At 40.9% G+C, this 22,582-nt stretch overlaps 1 protein-coding gene across 1 annotated transcript in view; it reads left to right on the top strand.

Annotated features, from left to right (window-relative positions):
* Positions 1 to 22,307, top strand: part of LOC116295572 (E3 ubiquitin-protein ligase HERC2) — a 37,948-nt gene extending 15,641 nt beyond the window's left edge. Inside the window, exons 22-59 of the mRNA XM_031703424.2 lie at positions 350 to 664; positions 996 to 1,169; positions 1,679 to 1,815; positions 2,275 to 2,779; positions 3,281 to 3,467; positions 3,811 to 4,002; positions 4,258 to 4,454; positions 4,550 to 4,703; positions 4,808 to 5,028; positions 5,248 to 5,469; positions 5,683 to 5,896; positions 6,108 to 6,328; positions 6,454 to 6,816; positions 6,927 to 7,208; positions 7,565 to 7,676; positions 7,941 to 8,160; positions 8,621 to 8,954; positions 9,171 to 9,368; positions 9,700 to 9,981; positions 10,358 to 10,674; positions 11,159 to 11,336; positions 11,601 to 11,854; positions 11,976 to 12,120; positions 12,329 to 13,060; positions 13,292 to 13,757; positions 14,210 to 14,454; positions 14,879 to 15,004; positions 15,073 to 15,341; positions 15,920 to 16,118; positions 16,253 to 16,467; positions 16,933 to 17,210; positions 17,590 to 17,743; positions 17,950 to 18,184; positions 18,776 to 19,069; positions 19,344 to 19,427; positions 19,594 to 20,250; positions 20,476 to 20,772; positions 21,388 to 22,307. Coding sequence (XP_031559284.2) covers positions 350 to 664; positions 996 to 1,169; positions 1,679 to 1,815; positions 2,275 to 2,779; positions 3,281 to 3,467; positions 3,811 to 4,002; positions 4,258 to 4,454; positions 4,550 to 4,703; positions 4,808 to 5,028; positions 5,248 to 5,469; positions 5,683 to 5,896; positions 6,108 to 6,328; positions 6,454 to 6,816; positions 6,927 to 7,208; positions 7,565 to 7,676; positions 7,941 to 8,160; positions 8,621 to 8,954; positions 9,171 to 9,368; positions 9,700 to 9,981; positions 10,358 to 10,674; positions 11,159 to 11,336; positions 11,601 to 11,854; positions 11,976 to 12,120; positions 12,329 to 13,060; positions 13,292 to 13,757; positions 14,210 to 14,454; positions 14,879 to 15,004; positions 15,073 to 15,341; positions 15,920 to 16,118; positions 16,253 to 16,467; positions 16,933 to 17,210; positions 17,590 to 17,743; positions 17,950 to 18,184; positions 18,776 to 19,069; positions 19,344 to 19,427; positions 19,594 to 20,250; positions 20,476 to 20,772; positions 21,388 to 21,603 — 9,891 coding nt within the window. The 3' untranslated portion in view covers positions 21,604 to 22,307. The remainder of the gene's footprint in view (positions 1 to 349; positions 665 to 995; positions 1,170 to 1,678; positions 1,816 to 2,274; positions 2,780 to 3,280; positions 3,468 to 3,810; positions 4,003 to 4,257; positions 4,455 to 4,549; positions 4,704 to 4,807; positions 5,029 to 5,247; positions 5,470 to 5,682; positions 5,897 to 6,107; positions 6,329 to 6,453; positions 6,817 to 6,926; positions 7,209 to 7,564; positions 7,677 to 7,940; positions 8,161 to 8,620; positions 8,955 to 9,170; positions 9,369 to 9,699; positions 9,982 to 10,357; positions 10,675 to 11,158; positions 11,337 to 11,600; positions 11,855 to 11,975; positions 12,121 to 12,328; positions 13,061 to 13,291; positions 13,758 to 14,209; positions 14,455 to 14,878; positions 15,005 to 15,072; positions 15,342 to 15,919; positions 16,119 to 16,252; positions 16,468 to 16,932; positions 17,211 to 17,589; positions 17,744 to 17,949; positions 18,185 to 18,775; positions 19,070 to 19,343; positions 19,428 to 19,593; positions 20,251 to 20,475; positions 20,773 to 21,387) is intronic.
* Positions 22,308 to 22,582: the final 275 nt, after the last annotated feature.

The raw sequence follows: 22,582 nt of genomic DNA, 5'->3' as shown, positions 1-22,582 counted from the left end.
CGCAAACACGGAAAAACACTTCGCATCAATAAAATTAAATATGGCGGCTCTTCCAGCAACAACTTCGTTTAGACGCCTTGCTAAATGTCGAACGTTTGAGATAAAACCTGGAGTCGAACTGCAGTTTGAGGTTTGCGGTGCCTAGCAAGAACGTCGTGCAGAAGGTCTCTTTTTCTTTTAATTTATCACGGCGTCTTGCAGTGATCAGATTCACAGGTCTGACATACAAGACATCCTTTTGGTTAAAACTTGGTTCATTCTTTTAGTGTTCAGTTGCTCAGATCAAACCCCGTTAGTAGTAGAATCGGATTTTCGCGATAAATGTTTGTTTTACATGTGAATGATATAGGCCCGTCAAGAATCTTCTCGATCGTACGAGGAAGTTTGCCTACCAGCCATAGAGAGATGCAGGTTCTTGTTCACTGTACTTCGACCTGCCGTATCTACTGAGGTTAACACTTTAACAAGACTAAAGATAAAGAATACCGTGCCAAGATGGGTGCAAATAGTACGTAAGATGATTCGAGGTAAAAGAACTCTAAAAGGACAAGAAAAATCCACAACAGAGGAAAAGAACGACTCTCACGAGGGAGATACCACTGCTGCATCAAAGGAATCGCATGATGAGGAGCAAACTACAGAGGACCAAGTCCACCAAGACAAGGTATGTGTTCCAGTTATCTAGTGAAGTTCAAAGGATGACTGGTTATGAACTCATAAACTGTGTGATACAAGATGACAGAACTTCGTTCCACGAGTGGTTAACACTGTTTCAGCACCAAAATTCGTATTTGATGTGTTTGCTGCCCATCAAAATAGTATTTTCAATCTTTTTGGGGGGGGGGGGGGGGGATGGGGGGGTTAACATTAGAGTGAAGTCATTAAATCGGTGATATTAGGCTAATACACATTAGTAGACCCTAATTTCATTGTTTTCCTTTGTGTCTATTTGACTATTACACGTTGACTACTAATATTATAATTATTTTCAATAGCCCGTTCACCACCTGACCAACACAAGACTTACAAGCGTAAGGAAAGTGAAGTGGTTAAGAGAAAGAATTCTGTCCTCATCAGAAGAAACCGTATTGATGAATCACATTAAAGACTTTATCCTTGAAGATGAACCCATTGATATTGAGACACTGCACAAAGCACTAGAAAATCAGGTAATGTGCATTTATCCAAGCTGAAAAGTCTTTCGTTGTATTAGCCATTCCGAGGTGAGGGAGGGGGGGAATGGGATCGAGTTGGCATTGCAATGCATTTTGGGGCTGTTTTAGTTTTCCATACATCGGTTCATTGGTCAAACACAAAGCATTCAGTCGAGGTTGCAAGGTTCAAATTTGAATAATCTAAATCCTTTGAAAGTACCTTGGCGCCTCGCTTGAGCGTTTTGTGTTTGACCAGTGAACCAATGTATGGAAAATGGTGAATAGCCGCCATCTTGAAAATGTCCCCTAAAACAGCCCCATAATGCAACGCAATGCCAATTCGTCCCAGTCTTTTCCTCGACTTTGGAATGGCTAATTCTTACAATAAATAGGTAATCCAGTTCTGTGATAAAATGAGACTTTTTATAGATAGATTTTTTTAAGATATTTTTATTCTCATTTCGTTTCTCAGTGTGAGGTATAATTTGTGTACTCATCTCATTGTTTACTTGTACTAACTGTAGGTGAAGCGTGCAAAGCTCAGGCTTCGAGGAGCCGAGAATATCTTATCATTGGTTGCTAAGGATCATTTGATTCCCTCAGTACGCTATGCAATTCTCTGTGGTTGGCAGGGACTTTTAACGTCACGGCCTCGTGCACGGTTAGTCTTAGAAAGTGGATTTTTCTATCATTATTTTTTATAGTTTAAAGCTTTACTCTTGGAGTTCAGTAGGAGACTTCAAAGTGAGAAAAGGTTTTTTTCCAGTAGACATACTCTGCCATTCAGAGAATACTTTACTGTGGATAAAAGATTCTCTCATTCCTAAGTCGTTTGACCTTTGCATTGTTTATCAATCCAGATAAAATATTATACAATAAGTAGTCGTAGTACTGACCAGGGCTTAAAATAATGGGCAATTAGTCGCCGTTCATGATCACAGGCCAAATTAGTTTTAGCTTAGTTATACCTAAACGTTACTGGTCAAAACAACCAGCAAGGCAAAGATTTGATCGGACAAGTCCCAGTTCTAACCGGCCATTGTGCGATGTCCTGTCGTTATTTCAAGTCTTGCAGACAAGTATAAATAGTCTGATCGCTGTCTCGATTTCAATGCCACAGGGATCCCGAACCGCACTGCCTTACCAATGTTGATCTTGTACCTCCTTGTGATCGTGTACAACTCGAAACTACATACAGCAAACTGAACATGTGGGCTATTAATACTTTACGTGGTTCTGTCCACTTTGGTGACGGGACATTCAAGATGGCAGAAGGTCGGTCTAACACAACCCCTAACCAGTACCGTGGTGGTTTGTCCTTAGGGGCATTACCTGTTGCTAGGTTTTTGTTAGCAGCTCTTGGTGTGCTCACGGCTGATCACAGATCAGGTGATGTGAGTGTCATCTTGAACTCTGGCGTCGTGGGTCTTACCCAGACCATCATGCGCCTTGCTGGACCATGTGAGAGTGGAGAAGAAGAAGACGCTGCCTTGGCAGCAATAATAGATGAGGGCAAAACTTCAAAGAAACGACCTGTCGTACCTTTAACGGGTCCCGAAGTGGTCAAGTTAATGAAGATTGGTACACGAGTCGTGCGTGGACCTGACTGGAAGTGGGGTGATCAAGTAAGTATTGTTAAACTTCATTATTAAATATCTAAAGGAAAGCGAGACTCAATAACAATACTCCCATTTCGAGTTCGCCTTTGCTCAGTCTTAAGCCTCTATTGTGTACAAATGTGTTCTTTTTTATTTATTGAGGTCCATTGTATGGTAAGGAATGTACACACTACGGAACAATACGAGTTGATTAAAATGTCACGGGTTTTGTTTGAATAGCTGAATGTTATAACGCACAACCGAGACTAAGGCTGAGCAAAAGAGAACTCGAAACTCCAGTATTAGTAATTTTGTTTTACTTGAACGATTTGGAAATCCAGAGCATTGCAATATTTTGGTAAAGCTGTCACGTATCTTTAGTTTCAGGGCGAAATGTATATCTGGTGCGAATTCTTGTCGATGGCGATTGTTTTTGCTAAACCACGCGTTCTCGTTTGTTCCCTTATGTTTTGTCCAAGTAGAATCAGAAGACAGTAAAAGTTCTAAATGGTGTCTGTTTGTTTGTAGGATGGCCCTCCACCTGGCGAAGGTAGGATCATAAGTGAGATAGGAGAAGACGGCTGGGCACGAGTACAGTGGGCTACTGGTAGTACCAATTCGTATCGTATGGGTAAAGAAGGCAAATACGATCTTAAGCTGGCCGGTCCTCCCCCTGTACCTGAAAGTAGCGACGAAGAGGAAGAAGACATGAAAGGTAAATCAAAATACCTCGCATATACGGTCGTAGTTTTAGACCACTCAAATGTATCAGTTTCTTTTTGTTGGCTCCCATACATCGACAAGCAGTGTACAACGACTGATTCTGAACAATTATTAATATCTTATTAGCAATGTTCTTTTTTTCATTTGGTGGCCTGGAAACCCATAAATTCAAGAGGAAAAGTGACAACTCAGTTTTGCAATTTTTCTCGATTCTGATTGGCTAACATTTTCTCTCAGATCAGATGGTGTTAGTTTTGGATCCAAAAGTCCTGTGGAAATGTTCGGGTATAAGAACCTATTGAGTTTATTTTATGTTTTTCTTTTATGAAACTTAGATGATTCCAAGACCGAAAAGACAGAGATACAATCAAGTCATCCAACAGCTCTAATCAGGCAGTCGTGTTTGTGTTTAATGCGAGCTCTGGTTATCACGTCTGGATTACATGCAGACGATGTGCAGCTGACTCGCGTGAGGACCGTTAGTGCCTTGCTACACCAGTTGGTTGCGTTTGGTACTTCTGTTACGGGTAAGTTTAGTATACATCACTCCATTTGTCCGAAATTTATTCTCCTCTTTATTCCATCTTCCATCCATTTATCCATGCATCTACTGATTCATTTCTATCTTTTCATTCATTTCCATTCATCCATCCACCTATCCTCAATCCACCCACCGTTAATATTCTAGCCAATCAATTAATTAACTGGCCAAGATTATTGATTCTGTGATATATCTTAAAAGAAAGGACTAATATTCTTTTATATTTTTTGATGTATCACAGGAAGCACAGCGCAAAATGTACAAGCACAACAGTTCCGTGACTGGGCAAAGCTTGGATTCATTCGTAGTATTGCGATAAAGTCTACCATGCGCAGAGCCCTCAGTAGCACCCAATGGGTGAATCTCTTACTTCGACTTGTCAGTGGATCCATACCCGAAGATGATACGACGTCAACTGCTACGCATCTTCCTAGACAGGTTAGTAAGTGTATATTCCCAGAAACTAGATTTACAGAAATATCGTTAGCTATTTACTCGTATACCTTACTGGTATTTGTTTATTGGTATTGCAGGTATTAGCGTTACGATTGCTTCGTTCAGTATTGTCGTCGTGGGAAAGTAAAAGCGACCTTACTCGTATGACTGACTTGGTTGAGAAGCTATTTGCTTTGCTAGGAAAAGTCCTTATGGCTTGTACTGGAACCCTACCTGCACAAAGTAGCATGAGTAAGTTTTTGGGACCACAATGAGCATGAATACAAAAACCTTCATTTAAGTTATTTTCGTTGAACAGATGCATATAAATATTACTTTTTCACATTTTATCGTAGGTGAGAAGGGCAAACGGAGCCGAAAAAAGGCTAAAGCCCCTGCTTCAGTCTCAGCCACTTACAGCAGCACAGTAGCAGAGGAGCTAGTTACTTTACTGCGGCGCCTACACGCAATGGAGAGCTGGAACCCGCTTGTAAATGACTTCATCAGCGAAAGACTTGGAAGTATTGCCTTGATAACATCATCGAGCACTTTGTGTGAGCAGTCAGAAGCGTCACAGGTATTGCTTCATAAATTGATACCGCACTCATTGCTTCAGATATTAGTACCGCACTTGAAGTGTTACCTCTCGATGTCCAAACTTGGACGGGCATCATCACAAAAGGCATTGCTGTGCCCCTATATTAGCAACTAAAAAAATTAAATACGAAATTAGGATGTTGCCATTGGAACTTACTGCAGTATTCTAAAACTCGTTGACTATTTTTCCCGTTTTTAGATGCCAAGCGAATCGTTTAAAGATCCTTCAGACCAGGGTTCAGTTATGGCTGTACTCGCAGTCATTGGTGGTGTAGATAGTCGACCTCGTCTGGGGGGAGTGGTACAGCATAAGGACTGGGGACAAGGCACTGTTAGTCGAATCGCTCCAAATGGTAAAGTGACTGTGCAGTGCACTGACAACAGTAAACCAAAAATATGTCCTATATCACAAGTGAAGGCCGTGAGTATAACCTCAGTTATCTTACTTTTCAACACATTAGTCACCTAAGGACAAAAATCGTGTTTGTCAGAATTTATTTAGTACAATAAAATACGTGTCTGTATTTTGCATGACCACATTGCAAAAAAGAACCTTTTCCTTATCTTAGCTTGGTATTCACGCATATTATCTTCATACATAACTGTAACTAAAAACGTTGTTTTGGTTTACTAGGTTCCTGTTTACTCGTTCTCTGTTGATAACTTACCCATGTCAGAAGCAACACTAGGAATCTGGGCATCTTTAATACGATTGGCTGGAACAGGACAGCGAAAAACACCTGAGCCTCCCTCCACAGACTTTGAGCTACCAACTCCACCATGCCAAGAAATGACAGATCCCAGCAAACCTCCTCTCAGGCTACTGAAATCTGCAGAAACTAGAAAAGGTTCGTGTGTGTCAACTTGGACTTTTATTTGTTAGCCTGTTTGTGAGGAGAACAAGAGTATATCGTATTGTTAAGTACAGCATCACCACAGAAATATTTGGGCATCTTTTGTAATGTTTCCGCCGTGCAGGCATAGTATAAAGCACTCTAATTCAAGTTATAAGATAAAGAAAGAAAATATACACGACTTGAAATTCTTTTTTTTTTTTAGTTGAAAAAGTGGATACGACGCTGCTTCGTCAACAACAAATCAACCTTGGTCTTCTAAAGGCTGCTCGTGTCTTGTTCAGTCGTCAAGATAACCTGCGACAAATTTTGACGCACCAGGGTGGTGACGAGACAGGTAGTAGAACCTTTTCTTTGCGACAACTCATGGCAGCTGCCATCAAACCCTCGCCAATAAAATCGATGTTTGATCGTGAAGAACTGGAAGTAAGTATACAAATTCCTTTTTATAGGCTTGTTGTTGTATCATAAACAAACGGAACTCTTATAACAGTGATCCTAAAGCTTGACGTATCATTGTCACTGCTAAGGCTGTCATTTTTTTTTCGTAGGCGGCTGCTTTGGCCACTTGTCAGTTTCTTGCTACGGAAGCAAGTCGACCAGAAGAATCTACTCCTCCTCCTCCTCCTCCTCCTCCTCCTTCTACTGAAGAACGCTCTGATTCACCATCTGTGGCCCAGCAAACAGTTGCTTCGAAAAAACATCCAAAGCAGCATTCGAAACACCAAAAAGGACAAAAGAAAATTCGAATCAAGAAACAAAAACCCGCTCCAGTGGAACCTAAAGTACAACAGCTGATAGAGATGGGATTCCCGAGAACACACGTGGAATATGCGTTAAAAGAATTACGTGAAGAAGATGATCCAAGAACAGAGCTTGTCGTTGCATGGTTACTTGATCACACAGGGCTTGAGGTATTATATTAATCGGCCAGGGAGAGGGGAGGGGGATTGTCAAACCTGTAAGACATTCTTTTTTGTTTGACTTTCTTCGCACTTTTTATGTTCTTTTGGATGTACCACAGGTGCCAGAAAGAGAGGCTGACGCTGCAGAATCATCAAGTGATGAGTCATCTGACGATGATGGCGATTATAACAGCGACACTAGTTCTAGCAGCGATTCCGATATGTCCTCCTCAGACAGTGAGGGCACCAGTCCACCTACAGACTTTAAAGTGCGCAGTGATTTCACAAGTAACGACGAGTATGCCCGCTATGTTAGGGAACATATACAAGTGGGGATGATGGTCCGCTGCTGTCGTACCTATGAGGAAGTGCATGAAGGAGACATAGGACGTGTTATTAAGGTAGGTAATCAGTTAAAGGCAAGTGTTATCTTAAGTGTTAACTAATCAACTGATTAGGGTGAAAGGCGAAATCTGGAAAAAAGGCAGTCAAAGATTCAAGGATGTCGAAATGGAACTACTACATTTCTCAGCAATTGCCATTGCATTGCTTATCTTAAGGTCGAAACAATCGGTTGTTAAAAGAGTTGGCAAGAGGTAGTGTTTTTTGTTGATTCACTCCTGAATATCCGGAGGGTGTCTCTTAGAGTTCTCCGCCCCCTCTCTCCCTTTGCGATACCAAAAGTCCTAAAAAAAGTCCTTGTGCTTGTTAATGTGCGGTAAATGTATATCTGATAATAGTTATCTATTGATTACAGCTTGATCGGGATGGCTTACATGATCTTAACGTACAGGCTGATTGGCAGCGTAAAGGAGGCACGTACTGGGTTCGCTACGTTCATGTGGAATTGCTTGGCCACGATTCGTACGGTAAATCATATTCTGTCTACCAAAAGGATGCGCCCGTCACAATTCCTGTTTTCAGGAGGTCCTCCATATCTTATACAGAAATAAACTGATATCATCATGCATTCGAAAAAATATTTTTAATTTTCTTTACAACCTACACGTGACTTGACTAACTACATAGTCTGGGGTTAAGACAGTGAAAAAGATTTTACTACACTAATTCCCAGACTCCAGATTCGGAATTAAATCGTATCTAATGACTTGCATGTTTTTTACATCTTGCAGCTCAACGTGGAATTATTAAAGTTGGTGATCGTGTTCGAGTGAAGAGCACTGTTACAACACCTAAATACAAGTGGGGTTCAGTGAATCATAATAGTATAGGAACAGTGGTGTCATTAAGCCCTAATGGGAAAGATGTTAAGGTGGACTTCCCTCAGCAAGCCAACTGGACAGGTCTTATCACAGAAATGGAGGTGGTACCAGCCAAACATACAGGAGTCACGTGAGTACACATGATCAATGCTTTACTCACCTTCGTACTTTTATTAAGTGTAAATCAATATAGCGTGTATTTTGGTTTCTGATAACAAAATACCTCGCTTCTGTCAGTTTGCTTGAAATTCCGATAAATTATAGTAAAGGGGCTTGGATTTTATTGTGTTTGTGCCATACTTTTGATTTTGGTTGGCGTACTAGAGAAATAAACGTATTATACCTCTTTGGATTGGCCGTAATGTTTTCCCGTTTCAATCCACTGTCATTCTCTTGAGAAGAAGATTCTTTGCATCATTTGTGTCCGTAATTATGCCTTCTAAGCGCATCTGCTATATAAAGAAATTATACACTAGGAAATGACACGTGGTCTGAAATGGGAAAACATTACCCCCGAGCCGAGGAAGTCTATTACATTTGATAACTTTCGTCTCGCGATATTGTATTAACAAGTGGTATTTTCATGGTAGTTGTGATGGCTGTCACATGTCTCCCATCGAGGGTTCTCGGTTCAAGTGTAAAACTTGCCCAGATTTTGACTACTGCGAGAACTGCTTCAGGATACGTCGAACCCATAGACATCCATTTTACCGCTTCGAAGAGCCTGGGAGTATACCAGTTAACGCGGGCAAACCTGGCCGTGGTCGTAAGAAGTCAAGCACGAGTCCTGGATCTGGAGATATAATCATTAAAGAATGGGGTCGCGTGGTGAAGGATTTGTCAGTGTCGTCACGTGAGAACCAAGCGTACCGATTGGTAGATAGTACTGACTCATACTGGCAGTCATCTGGTCCACAGGGAAAGGTAAATGATAACTAAATCATTACACCCATGCTTAAAAATCTAGACTGTGATTGGCATTTACGGAAACATGGAAGTGCTTCCAAATTATTCCAAATTATTAATTTCAAAATTAGTCCACAGTTCTTTTGAAATAATACCATTGGGAATTTGATCATTTCTGCACTTGATTATTTTTATTTTTTATGCAACTTATGTATATTCCTGTTATTTTGTCAGCATTGGATACGTCTAGAGTTGTATCCCGATCTTATAGTGCACCGTCTGACCATGACCACAGATCCATCAGACAGCAGCTACATGCCCTCCCTTATCGTCATCTCTGCTGGTGATTCAGTCACGCGACTTAAAGAGATCAAGACAATCCACGTTGGTTCAAGTGACTCTCTAGTAACACTACTAGAGGATATGCAGGAAGTAAGTTGGTTTGTTTCCATAGCGACATTGTTACCATAGCGACAGTGGCCTGTAGAAACACTCCTGTGAAATCACATTTCTTAACGTATTTTTTCCTGGCACAATCACGTGACGGCAGCCATGTTAGATGGCATAAACAATACAATCGTTTTACATAAAAAATAACTAAATTCCCAAGAGCAAAGGGATTTTATTGTTCTGCCATCTAACCACAGGCAGTCCAAGCTGTATTATGGGCCCCGCCACGTGATGGTGCAAAGCTTTATATTTTATTGTATGAATCCGCAAAGCAAATAGCCTAATAATATGATCTTTTTTATCCCTTCACTAGGAGTATCGTTTCATTGAAATAGGAATTCGCCAGTGTAAAAGTAGCGGTATAGACTGCAAAATACATGGTCTTACAATATCTGTCCGTCCTAAAGCTGACGAGGATGATGTTGCAGCCAGTTTTTCGTTTATGGCGCTTGATGAAGAGGACGATATGTATGTACATACGAGGACATCGAGAAAGAAAACATCGGTAACGCACATTACACAAGAAGGACAAGTCAAGGTGTTTGTATGGGGACTGAACGACAAGGATCAACTGGCAGGGCTCAAAGGATCAAAGGTTTTGATCAGTTGCTTTCTGTACCCCTAGATGATACTCTTATTACAAAGACCGTTGTCGGTCGGAGATCTGAAATCTAAAATCAGAGACCGAGTAGCACACTGCAAAATGTAATGTATCAACAGCCGAACAACATAGTTTCCTTCTAGAATGGAATATGAAGCATGACCTTGGAGTCAGATATGTGATTTTTCGTATTTTAACCAGAAAACGTAAAAAGCACACAAATTCGCCCATCTCAGATATTCGACCGACAACGTTCTTTGAAATAGGTATAATGATAGCACAAGCATGCCATGTTTTCATTTTATAAATATTGTAGCAGTTATAAGAGTTTCTCGTTTCCCATTTAATTGGTTTTCTTTTCATACCTCAGGTCAAGACCCCGGTGTTGTCTGAGTTCTTGAGTGCCCTAAGAGTCCAACAAGTAGCAGGCGGCTCTAAAACTCTGTTCGCTGTCTCGCATGATGGCAAAGTATTCGCTTGTGGAGAATCTACTAACGGACGGTTGGGCCTGGGGCCTCTGACTGGTAACATTGCTGTACCTCGGCAAATTGAAGCCTTGAATCAGTTTGTAGTGAAGAAAGTCTGTGTTCACTCTGGAGGTCGTCATTCTATGGCCTTGACTATCGAAGGCAAGCTGTTCTCTTGGGGAGAAGGAGATGATGGAAAACTTGGACATGGAAATAAAACGTGAGTCTATTTATTTTTTGTATATTTATACCGCAAACGGTACAGATTTCTGTAACATCTTTCTTTCCTAAAATTATTAGATGTCTTAGACATTTTAGTGGTATACCGAAAGACCGAAAGCCTTGTACCCACATGTGCTTTATCGCGTTTTTACCTATCTTTTTGCGTTGGATAAATTCGATAATATACTTCAAAAACCAACACATTGTGATGAGAAAAATCTATAAAAAGATAACAAAAAAGGCAATAGAAAAAAAGAAAGAGAGGAAAAATAAATTTATAAATATAAAATAAATATAAACGTAACAAAGCAGGTCTCGTACAAAATACATTATGTAAACCAAATAAAATTGAAAAATACATTATGTAAATAGTTACTGTACAGGGAATACACTGTGAACTAATGTAGAATACATTGAATGATGGAAGAGTTTTGTTAGCCATACTTGGAACTAATAACGATCAAACCTCATTACTTTCTTAGCACATATGACCGTCCTAAGTTATTGGAATACTTCAAGACCAAATGTGTGCGTGACATGTCTTGTGGTAGTTCTCATAGTGCTGCTATCTTGTCTAATGGTGCACTGTACACATGGGGTCTGGGCGAGTATGGACGTCTGGGACATGGAGATAACCAAACGCAACTAAAACCAAAACAGGTAACAATAACCTGCCAAAATGAAAAAAACAAACAATTGCTGCGGTTGCTGTAGAACTGACCAAAGCGAACAAAAACGGTAACAATAAACAACAAACACAGCATTAATTGCACAAATGCAATGAATGAAAGCAAGAACTCCTTGGACAAAGACTCGAACATAGTGAAAAATAAGACATCGTAAAATGTTTTCCTTTGCAAATGTCTTGCACGGGTGCTGTACGATGCAGTGGCTCATACCTTTTGTTTTAATCCTTATTTTCAGGTCCAGTCTCTAGCCAGTCATCGTGTAATTGACGTAGCTTGCGGTAGTCGCGATGCCCAATCCATTGCTTTAACCGATGATGGCACGGTATGGACGTGGGGAGACGGAGACTTTGGTAAACTTGGCCGAGGAGGGAGTGAAGGTTGTAGCACGCCTCACCCAGTTGATAAGCTACAGGGACAAGGTGTCTGTAAAGTAGCCTGTGGTGCTCAGTTTTCTCTTGCTTTAACCACATCAGGCCTTGTTTGGACCTGGTAAGTTAAACCGTGGAATCATGTTGTCCCATTGAGGTGACTTGATTTTGAAAACCATCAAAGATGATGCTTCAGCGTTATGAGATTGAGTTATCCAATATGTCTGTCTTATATTTTGCAGGGGTAAAGGAGACTACTTTCGTTTGGGCCATGGCAACGACACCCATGTACGGAAGCCACAAATAGTGGATGGTCTTCGAGGAAAAAAAATAGTTGATGTGGCTGTTGGTGCATTACACTGTATGGCCGTCACTGACCAGGGACAGGTATGCTAGTTCGTTCATCGGATTTGTTACTGACACAATAGTTAATGTGCAACAAAGCTCGCAAAGCACTCTGGGAAACAGAGTACTGCAAAAATGGAACAGGGAAATCAAAGGAACTATCAGATAAAAATTACTCTGTTATTTTCGTCTGTTGAAATACATCTATTCTATGTCTATTCTGACTGAATATTACTAATATATTTATTAGGTGTATGCATGGGGTGACAATGATCATGGACAGCAAGGTAACAACACTACCACAGTTAACAAGCGACCGCAACCTGTATCTGGGCTAGAAGATCATAAGATAACGCGAGTAGCTTGTGGTTCATCACACAGCGTAGCCTGGGCTGAGTCAGACCTCCCTCGTCCTACTATTCATGAACCTGTGATGTTCCCAGTAGCACGTGATCCACTTGGGGCATCCTGCCTAACTTCTGAAGCATCTCGTGATAAACCAGTAACTATGGCAACCGATGTCATAAGCAATGAAATCGCCGGCAAGCGTCACAGACCTTCATTAGCTAAAATCGTTTTATCTCTCAATTCGAATCATGAACGCCAACAATCTTTAAGTCACATACTGACATCACTGCAGATCATGTATGCTAGAGATAGTGTTGTAGAAGCTTTAATGGATTCCAAAGCTTTCCTCAGTACTGACCCGAAGGCAAGCCCGCGGGATGATCCCGCAGGTAAAGTGACTTCTTTAATGTCAGTGCCAGAAGTCGAGCTGGATGACATCACATTGACAGTTAGCGAGGAAACCAGGGATAAACCAATTGTCGAAGGACTTGATGAGTTTACAGGGATCCTTGGTAGAGAAGACGCAAGGCTGTTAGTCGAACTTCTAAAACTTGCTGTGGCTAATCGCACAGGGGAGCATGGTAAGGATGTACTGTCAAGAGTCTTACGGGCGCTAGCACAGGGAAGATCTGAGGTAAGTACGAATATGGTGATGTGTGTTTTTACAGTCACCTTGACTGCGAGCGATCTCACTTTCCCTCCAGACTCAGTAAAAACTAGTGTTTTGGGATTCCTGTGGACGCGCGCGGAGATTGGAGCCTTGCTGAGCCTTGCTGAGTTTGGAGGGAAAAGTGGTACTGCTATCAGTAACTGAACAGATCTTGCCTGTTTAGGTGTTTCAATGGTGCCTTTTTTGTTTCTCAAGGTCGCAGATATGCTGCTTGAGTTGTGTATTACAGAGCTAGAGGAAGTTGCTATGAATAACAGTGATTCTCATACAGCCTTTCAGCCCGTTGTACAGGAAAGTACTCATCCATACACAGAAAATACCAACACTGCTGGGGTTGTCAAGATAACCGGAGCCGAAGGCCTGAGAGTGGAGTTTGACAAGCAGTGCTCGACAGAAAGACGTCATGATCCACTAACAATCATGGATTCCACTGGTCGTATTATATCAGTGCGGTCGGGTAGAGAGTGGTCGGAATGGTCGAGTGAACTGAGAATCAGTGGTGACGAGTTGCGATGGAAGTTTACAAGTGATAGTTCAGTAAATGGTTGGGGTTGGAAGTTTACCGTATACCCGATCACCCCGGCATCTGCTCCATGTGATATTCTATCTGACAGATCCTTACTTACAAGACCATCAATAGATCTTGTACGATGTTTGTTGGGTTAGTGTAAACACCTTTCTTTCTGTCTAATTAGATAGGTCCGTTCTCCCAGTGGGGGAGAAGGAAGGGGGAGTTGGTTCGATATGTAATTATTACCCTACTACGATGTCTGGGTAAGAGAATGCGTGTGTATAATATTCAAACTAACTGGTGTTAGTAAGAGAAAGCAGAATCGAAGATATTGCCATATTAAAGCCGAACATAAATAATTTATTCTTAATTCATTTATTCTTAGTTTGTATAATGCTCTTAGTCCCTTGTAAGACGGCCTCTGGCGCTCTCATTCCCATGGTTATTTTCCCTTTGTTTACCAATAATAGTCCTTTGTCTACCAATAACAAAGCATCTCACTTCCTAGAGATTTGCAATGGGAATATGTCAAAGGGGAATTCGGTGAGTTTTCAGGATTATTGCAGTTCTTTGAAACTTCAACTCAAATTGTACCTCCCCAGACTTCCAGCTCGAAACGATGTGCAGTCAGTCACAGATTCCTCGTCTTGCTGCAGCCCTTGCCTCGTGCGCACAGCTTGGTACACTTTCCGCTGGTCAGAGAACTTGGGCGCTTCATCGACTTTGTAAACTATTGACGTCTGAATTTGGACCGCCCGTAGACGTTCCAACTTTACTGGGCTTCAATCTGATGTATGATGAGACACCAATCAAGCTTAAGTATATCGGCAATCAAAACATGACCAAGGTAAGAAGCTAAGCTCTCAGTTGATTTACCATTGATTTCGTAGCTACGCGAAAGTTTATTTGTTGTGCGAGTTTTTCGACTCTCTTCCGTCAATCAAACCGGAATTTATTTAAGTCGAATTTTTGAATGGAAACGCGAACGAATATTTTTTAAATATAAATTGAGACAACAACATTGCTGCCTTATTGTTTTTATTTAAATTTGATCTGATTTGATCTAAAGGTTATCTTAGAATCCAAAAATTACTCCTTCCTTTGTCTCCGAACGTAGCTTTGAAGTTCTGTAACATTATTCTCACAGAACTTCAAAGCTACGTCCGACTACAAATGGACAAATAGTCCGGCCAGGAATTCAGAGATCAATAAATTTGATCTCTGCACAGAGTGACATTTAATAATATTGTTTGATGACACTTTTTTTCCAGGCTATTTCAGCTTCGGCCCTTGGAAGTCTTATACGAGGACTGCCCGATGCCTTACGAAGACAGCACGAATACGAAGAGCCTTTAGTTCGCGGTGGCAAGCATCTGCTTCACAGTGACTTTTTCAAGGTAAGTTATAAATTAAGGTTAAGGAATGTAGCTTGGCGGTTGCTGATACAATTAATATCGTTCATCAGGTGCTTGTTGCCTTAGCATGTGATCTTGGTATCGACTTACTGCCATGTTGTATGGACCGGCATGACTGGGCTTGGTTCAGGCGCTACTGTATGGCTTCCCGTATAGCATCTTCACTAGAGTCCAGGCTTCCTCTTCCTTTAGACTTTGTGCAAGATGTACAGGAGAAGATAAAAGAGCTGACTACCGAAGGAGAGACGGGAGAAGATTATCTGGACCATACGATATTCAAGAGAGAGCAAGACGAACAATTGCTACTTTGGCTTAATCAGTAAGTAATATTGCTATTGGTTTTATTTATTATTTGTTGTTAGTTGGACCAAGTAGAGAAGAGCAGATTTCAGAAAGCACTCACCACTCCATTTCTTTACTTTGGTAAATAAACCAATGTCAATGATACATGACAATTCTTGTTCTCTACCATGTCGGCAGAATATTATTTTGATAATAACTGAAAGTACTTTTTACTGGAGACAAGTCATTCATTTATAAGACTGTATAGTAACACTAGATACCGAGACGTAGACGAGAAAGCGTTACAGTTTCTGGATAAATAGGCCTTTTAAATAGATTGACACGTGATTGGTACTGGCTGGAAAAAAGTGGACTTACTTTATTTAAAGATTTTGTGCAGGGTTACTAATGTCGTATCCAAAACCTTTTCAAAAATACTTTTTTCCCCTTATAAAATACTTTCGATTTCAAAATACAAAGCAGTTTAAAGCTTGTTTGCCATACAACAGAGCCATCCCCAAGGGACCTTGAGCTGAATTGATTCGTTTTCAAAGTCATATATCAGCACGTGACTGTTTGGCAGTTTTTTTAAAGATCAAGATCTTGTTATTACAGGCGGCCATCTGATTGGACCATGACATGGGGAGGAAGTGGCACCATATATGGGTGGGGCCATAACCACAGGGGTCAGCTCGGAAGTATTGAAGGTGCTAAAGTCAAACTACCCCAAGCAAGTGAGGCCCTAGCTGCTATAAGACCCACACAGATAGTAGGAGGTGAACAGACTCTTTTCGCTGTCACTGCAGAAGGAAGGGTAAGCATTACTAGAAACGTTGCTGTACTGCAAAATCTAAATCGGAGATCAAATCAATACTAGCTATTGACTTGTGTACTTTGGTCAGGAAGCCCACTATGTCGTTAATATATATCTTACTATGACATTCGAAGGTGTATGCTACAGGTTATGGTCATGGAGGTAGACTAGGGCTAGGTGGAACAGACACGGTTACATCAATGAAAATAATCGAGTCCTTTCAACACGTGGTTATCAAGAAGGTCGCTGTGCATTCTGGTGGTAAACATGCCATGGCGTTGTCTGTAGATGGAGATGTATTCACTTGGGGAGAAGGCGACGATGGAAAACTTGGGCACGGTAACAGAAAGTAAGTCAAATCATGTTTCACCAATAGAGAGTATCAATTAACCTTTTCCGAGCTACCGTCAATTGGTACAAATGGTGTTGAATTGTGTTGCGGTCACCATTGTTCTCGGATTCCCATACAAATTTGCTTTCTTTAGTTAACTCTCTAAACAATAGTAAGAAAAGCTCCAATCAAGTTAGAAAAATTTGCTTGTATTGAGAGAGCTAACCAAACAAACCGAGTAGATAATTTGTTTAAAACGGTCAGTGTATTCGTACGGAAATCCGTACGAAACTCCTTGGTGACCGCAATGCAACATCATTTAACCACGTGATGGCTAGACCTGAATAAAGGAATACAAATCCGTATGTCCACAAGTGAATATAGTGTAGTAGAAGGAGCGACCGAGGGATGGAAGATACTTAATGGACCTATTTTTCACTGAGGTAATCTATAAATGAGCGTCAATTTGTGTACGTGTTTCAGTTCGTGTGACCGTCCACGTGTTATCGAGGCCCTTCGAGGAAAGGGAGTGATTGATATATCTTGCGGTGGATCACACAGTGCATGTGTTACCCTCAGCCATGAACTGTACACATGGGGAAAAGGACGATATGGACGACTCGGGCATGGAGACAGTGAGGACCAGCTAATCCCTAAATTAGTCGAAGCATTACGTGGATACAGGGTTATCGATGTAGCCTGTGGCAGTGGTGACGCGCAGACCTTGTGTTTGACTGATGATGATTGTGTCTGGTCTTGGGGTGAGTCTTGATGTTTATTTGGGCATAATACGTTAACTATAGCGAGAACTTTAATTGGTCGCTTCTTAGTCATGTATCCAGAATTCAAATGTATTCAAAATGGGAGGCCATTTCTAGTTTGCCAGCGATAGCCTGCGCAGCGGCGCTTTAGCAAGGGGAAGGGAGAAGGAACGGGAGGGGGACTAAGTGCATAGTATACCGCTTATTTTAATAGGACTATATTTATCAAGGTTAATTCAATGCATGACAGCATCGTCTGTTTACGGTGACATGCATGTTTTCTGCTCGGCACAAGCAAGTTTGCCTATAGTCGGATGTTTATTGCATAAACTATTACTGTATAATCCATGAATGTTGATTGTGTTGTTGGTATTGCTAGGTGACGGTGATTATGGCAAGTTAGGACGTGGTGGTAGTGATGGATGTAAGGTACCCATGCGTATTGAATCCCTGATAGGCCTGGGGGTGTGTAAGGTGGAGTGTGGCTCGCAGTTCTCTGTAGCCCTCACAAAGTCTGGCGCTGTCTATACTTGGTAAGTAAACTTAATGCATACATACACCAAACAAAAATAAACAAGTCTAAAGAAAGTCACTTTTGATTTTGCAATGTGGAAAACTGTTCCAAATAACTTCAAAATATGCACTCTGTCCCAAAAACAAACCTCGCTAGACGTGAATTTTTGGAATTTTACCAGTTCACTGGTAAGGTACTAAGAAGGACTTTATGAATTTATCTCAGGGGCAAGGGTGACTACTATCGCCTGGGGCACGGTACAGATGATCATGTACGTAGACCTAAACGTGTAGCAGCACTGCAGGGCAAGAAGATCATCGCCATATCAACAGGATCTTTACATTGTGTAGCATCTACAGATACAGGGGAGGTATACACATGGGGTGATAATGATGAAGGACAGTTAGGAGATGGTACAACTAATGCTATCCCGAGGCCACGACTAGTCACTGCACTGCAGGTAACGTCTCTCTAATTGTTTTGTCCCACGCACTATGAGTTTAACACGAATTCATGGGTACAGTAATTCCATAGGCAGTGATATAATCAATTTTTGTGGGGTTTTTTTTTTTTTTTCGCATTAAGTCGCGACAAAAGATAAAAGGTAGTACATTAGGTTCTTCGTGATAATTTATAGGCTATTAGAACAATCAGTGGATCATTATTCAATCCAAGCAACAAATTCAATCGCTTCCTACAGTTCATTCTTACCTCTTATAGCGCTTCCCAATCACGCGCGCAAAATCGTACTTTTTTTTCTGGCAAGACAAAATAAGGTTTCAGTGTTGGGTTTCAATGACCATGTGTTTCCATAACAAATTCGGAAAATTCGAAATCTTGAAGAGCACGTGCCTATTGAATGTTGTGAAAACGCCTTGATTGACGTCCACCAAAACCAACTTTGTCGCAGCAGCAAATTGTACGATTTCGCGCATGTGGTTGGGAAGCGCTGTAACGGTCAAACTGTAGTTTTAATTAGAGGTGGAATGAAAAATCTATCTTTAAATGAAAATTGAATGAACACACTAAAATAATCGTTCTTTTTATTTAGGGCAAAAAAATCTCTGGTGTGGCGTGTGGGTCAGCTCATACCATTGCATGGTCAACCTCCAAACCAACCAATGCTGGGAAGCTCCCTACTGAAATACCCATGGAGTATAATCACCTACACAACATCCGTTTAAATGATCTTCGCAACAGACTTATCCTACTACACCAGTTCTCTGAGCTTTTTTGCTCGTCCATAACAATATTCGATTTGCATACTTCACAAGACGATGAGCTAGATAACGGCCCCTTGATTGGTCTAAATACTTTAAGGGGCGTATTAATTCCTTCAAATAAAGTAAGTTTTCTCTTTTAATGTTTTGAGTAGTCATGATGCCCGGATAGTGTGCATACCACATATCCATGAAAAACTGTAAGAAATTCCACAAATTTGCACAATTAGTAAGTTCAGTAGACCTCAGTAGACCGTAAAACTTTGCACTAATTTGTAAAATTTTGTAAGTTAACTTTTGCACGGATTTATGGTATGCACTCTAACATGGATTACTCTTTAGTATATTTCCCCCCAAGAATAGGTTCAAGGCTTTGATGCTTTGTGTTTTGTACGATAGGAAGCTGCGTTCCGCAAGGTTGTTCAGACAACAATGGTACGAGACAGGCAACATGGGCCAGTTATTGAACTTAACAGAATACAGGTACAGTATATTATCATATCATGTGTAATTTGTAGCTGTATTTGTTCATTTTCCCTTTTATTTAATTATTCGAGTTGGACTCGTGTAGATTTTGTAGTTCAAGGTCTGCATTGCCTTGAATTTTAATCCTTCATTAAAAAATCGTTTAATTTCTTGTATATTTTAGGTTAAGAAGTACCGCTCTAAAGGGGGCCTAGCAGGTCCAGATGGAGCTAAGTCCGTCTTTGGCCAGGCCTGCGAGAAAATGAGTAATTTTGGCCCAGAAAGTTTGTTTCTCCCTCATCGTGTATGGAAAGTAAAATTCATAGGCGAGAGTGTTGACGACTGTGGCGGAGGTTACTCCGAGTCTATCGCAGAAATGTGTGACGAGCTGCAAAATGGCTCTCTACCACTACTGATTGTCACTCCCAACGGGCGAGAAGAGTCTGGTGCTAACCGTGACTGCTTCATATTTAACCCGGACGCTAAATTTCAAACTAACCTTCATATGTTCCGCTTTTTGGGAGTGCTAATAGGAATTGCTATACGCACAGGAAGCCCGCTTAGCCTCAACCTGGCCGAACCAACCTGGAAACAGCTAGCGGGTATTCCTCTAACGGTATCCGACTTAGCCGAGATTGACAAGGATTATGTACCGGGTCTGATGTGTATTCGGGATATGGATGCCGAGACATTTGAAGCTATGGAAATGCCATTTAGTACCCCTAGTGCTAGTGGATGTGAAGTGCCTCTACATTCAAAGATCAAGACTATCTCGCTTGACAATCGAGAAGAGTACGTGCGTTTGGCATTGAATTACAGACTACGTGAATTTGATGACCAGGTAAACTTTGACTTTACTTGTGAAACAGCAACACTCTTAAACATTAATTCTTTTTTGATCATCAGGGTCTTTCTTCAACCTCGGCCGGGATCCCGCGGATGGGTCTCGCGCTACTCTTGCTTAAAGCGATCATACTCTTCCTATAAATCTATGAGGCCTGAGCTTCAAAAACATTGATGTGATTCCCTAGCGTTGATAGCAAAATATACTATTAACATCTTCTAGGTCGCAGCAGTTCGTGAAGGCATGGCAAGAGTTGTCCCAGTACCCCTATTATCCCTTTTTACTGGCCCAGAGCTTGAAACCATGGTCTGTGGTAGTCCAGATATCCCATTAGATCTTCTGAAATCTGTTGCGACGTACAAGGGAATTGATGCCACGGCACCATTAGTTCGTTGGTTCTGGGACACCTTAGAAGCTTTCTCCAACGCTGAGAGATCTTTGTTTTTGAGATTCGTATGGGGAAGGACAAGACTTCCAAGAACCATTGCTGATTTCCGCGGAAGGGACTTTGTATTTCAGGTCTGTTTTCCTTGTATGAGTAATATGCATTTCACTGTGATTTCATAGAGGCTTTGCTCTATCACGAGATGGTAGTCCTGACAGGAGACACAACCATAGTACTTTCCCTGGGAGACTCTTTTTGCGTAAATATTTTTAGACCAGATTCAATGGACTACTTCGACGGTGGGAAGGCCATTTTGAATCGCTTCCCCATGATATTTGAGAAACTTCACTTATATTATAATTCAGTCTGATGATGATCACTGGAGAGTGATCGAAATATCAAACAAATAAATCATGCACAGAAAATGGCTTCTCGTATTTACCTTTATAATAACTGTTCACTTATTTTAATTCATCTCTTGTCAAATTGTCTTATTGCGAACCGTAAATGTCAATCGACGCCATTATTGTAACAAAGCTTTGTATATTTGCCCCCTGGACGTCCCATAATGCCTTGTGATTCAAGATGGCCTCCGCGTCGTCGAAGTAGTCCATTGTTCCTACCTCCTTTTATGGCTTCCATCACGTGATAATGCAACATCTCTTTTGATATCCTTCAATGCTGCTCTGATAGGCCAGTTATATAATTGATTTGTTTTCCCGATTGTAATTTTTTTGTTTTCTCTTTAGGTGCTAGACAAGTATAACCCTCCAGATCACTACCTCCCTGAGTCTTACACGTGCTTTTTCTTACTAAAGATGCCACGGTATTCAAGTCAGCGTATTCTGTGCGAAAAACTCAAATACGCAGTGCACTTTTGCAAATCTATTGATTCTGATGACTACGCGCGCATTGATTTGACTGGAGATCCAGCGGAAGGATTCGAAGATGTCGAAGCATTTTGAATGCAATCCGAAATGAGAAATTTGTAATTCAGCGTATTATGATTTTCGTCTGCACAATGGAATATAAATAGTGGATCTTCTGATTTATTGGACAATACTATGGTCACGTCTCTTTTAAATAAAATTTTGAGTCAAGACTTTGTGTTAGGAAAACGTGTTAGAAATAAATAATGAATGCCACAAAATGCAAAAAGGAAAAAAGTGATAGTTAAACCTATGTACGATAAAAGGACAAGCTGCATTCCAACCAATTCCATTCAGCTGCATATTGATAAAAGGATTGGTCAACTAAATTAGCTAAAACAAATCCGTTTAACTCGTTGTGTTTCCACTTTCCGAATAATATTAGCTGGCTTAGAAAATGTTAACAGACTTTATAAAAGTTTCAAGAGTGAAAAGGCCTCTAGATAATGTTATTTATTTCGAGATATTAAATTCTTTCTTTATATATTTGGCTATGGTTATCAAACTTGTTTGATGACCCTTCCATCCATGCTAGTCTTGTTTAGTGTCCTTTCCATCCATGCTAGTCTTGTTTAGTGTCCTTTCCATCCATGCTAGTCTTGTTTAGTGTCCCTTTCCATCCATGCTAGTCTTGTTGAGTGCCCCTTCCATCCATGCTAGTCTTGTTGAGTGTCCCTTCCATCCATGCTAGTCTTGTTTAGTGTCCCTTCCATCCATGCTAGTCTTGTTTAGTGTCCCTTCCATCCATGCTAGTTTTGTTTAATGTCCCTTCCATTCATGTTAGTCTTGTTTGATGTCCCTTCCATCAATGCTAGTCTTGTTTAATGTCCCTTTCCATCCATGCTAGTCTTGTTCAATGTCCTTCCATCCATGCTAGTATAGCCTTGTTGCCTAGATCTTTCACCCCGAGGTTTTCGCAGCTTGTGTCGGGTATGGATGATCTAGTCGAACTAACTGAACTACAGCGTAGGGATAATATCGAATCCTTGAAAGAATCAATTGAATTGCTATTTTG

The sequence above is a fragment of the Actinia tenebrosa genome, unplaced genomic scaffold, assembly GCF_029948245.1.
Source record: "Actinia tenebrosa isolate PJP-AT-01 unplaced genomic scaffold, QUT_ActTen_1.0 PGA_scaffold6__47_contigs__length_16458017, whole genome shotgun sequence".
Lineage (NCBI taxonomy): Eukaryota > Metazoa > Cnidaria > Anthozoa > Actiniaria > Actiniidae > Actinia > Actinia tenebrosa.
This window is presented reverse-complemented; position numbering and strand designations above follow the sequence as displayed.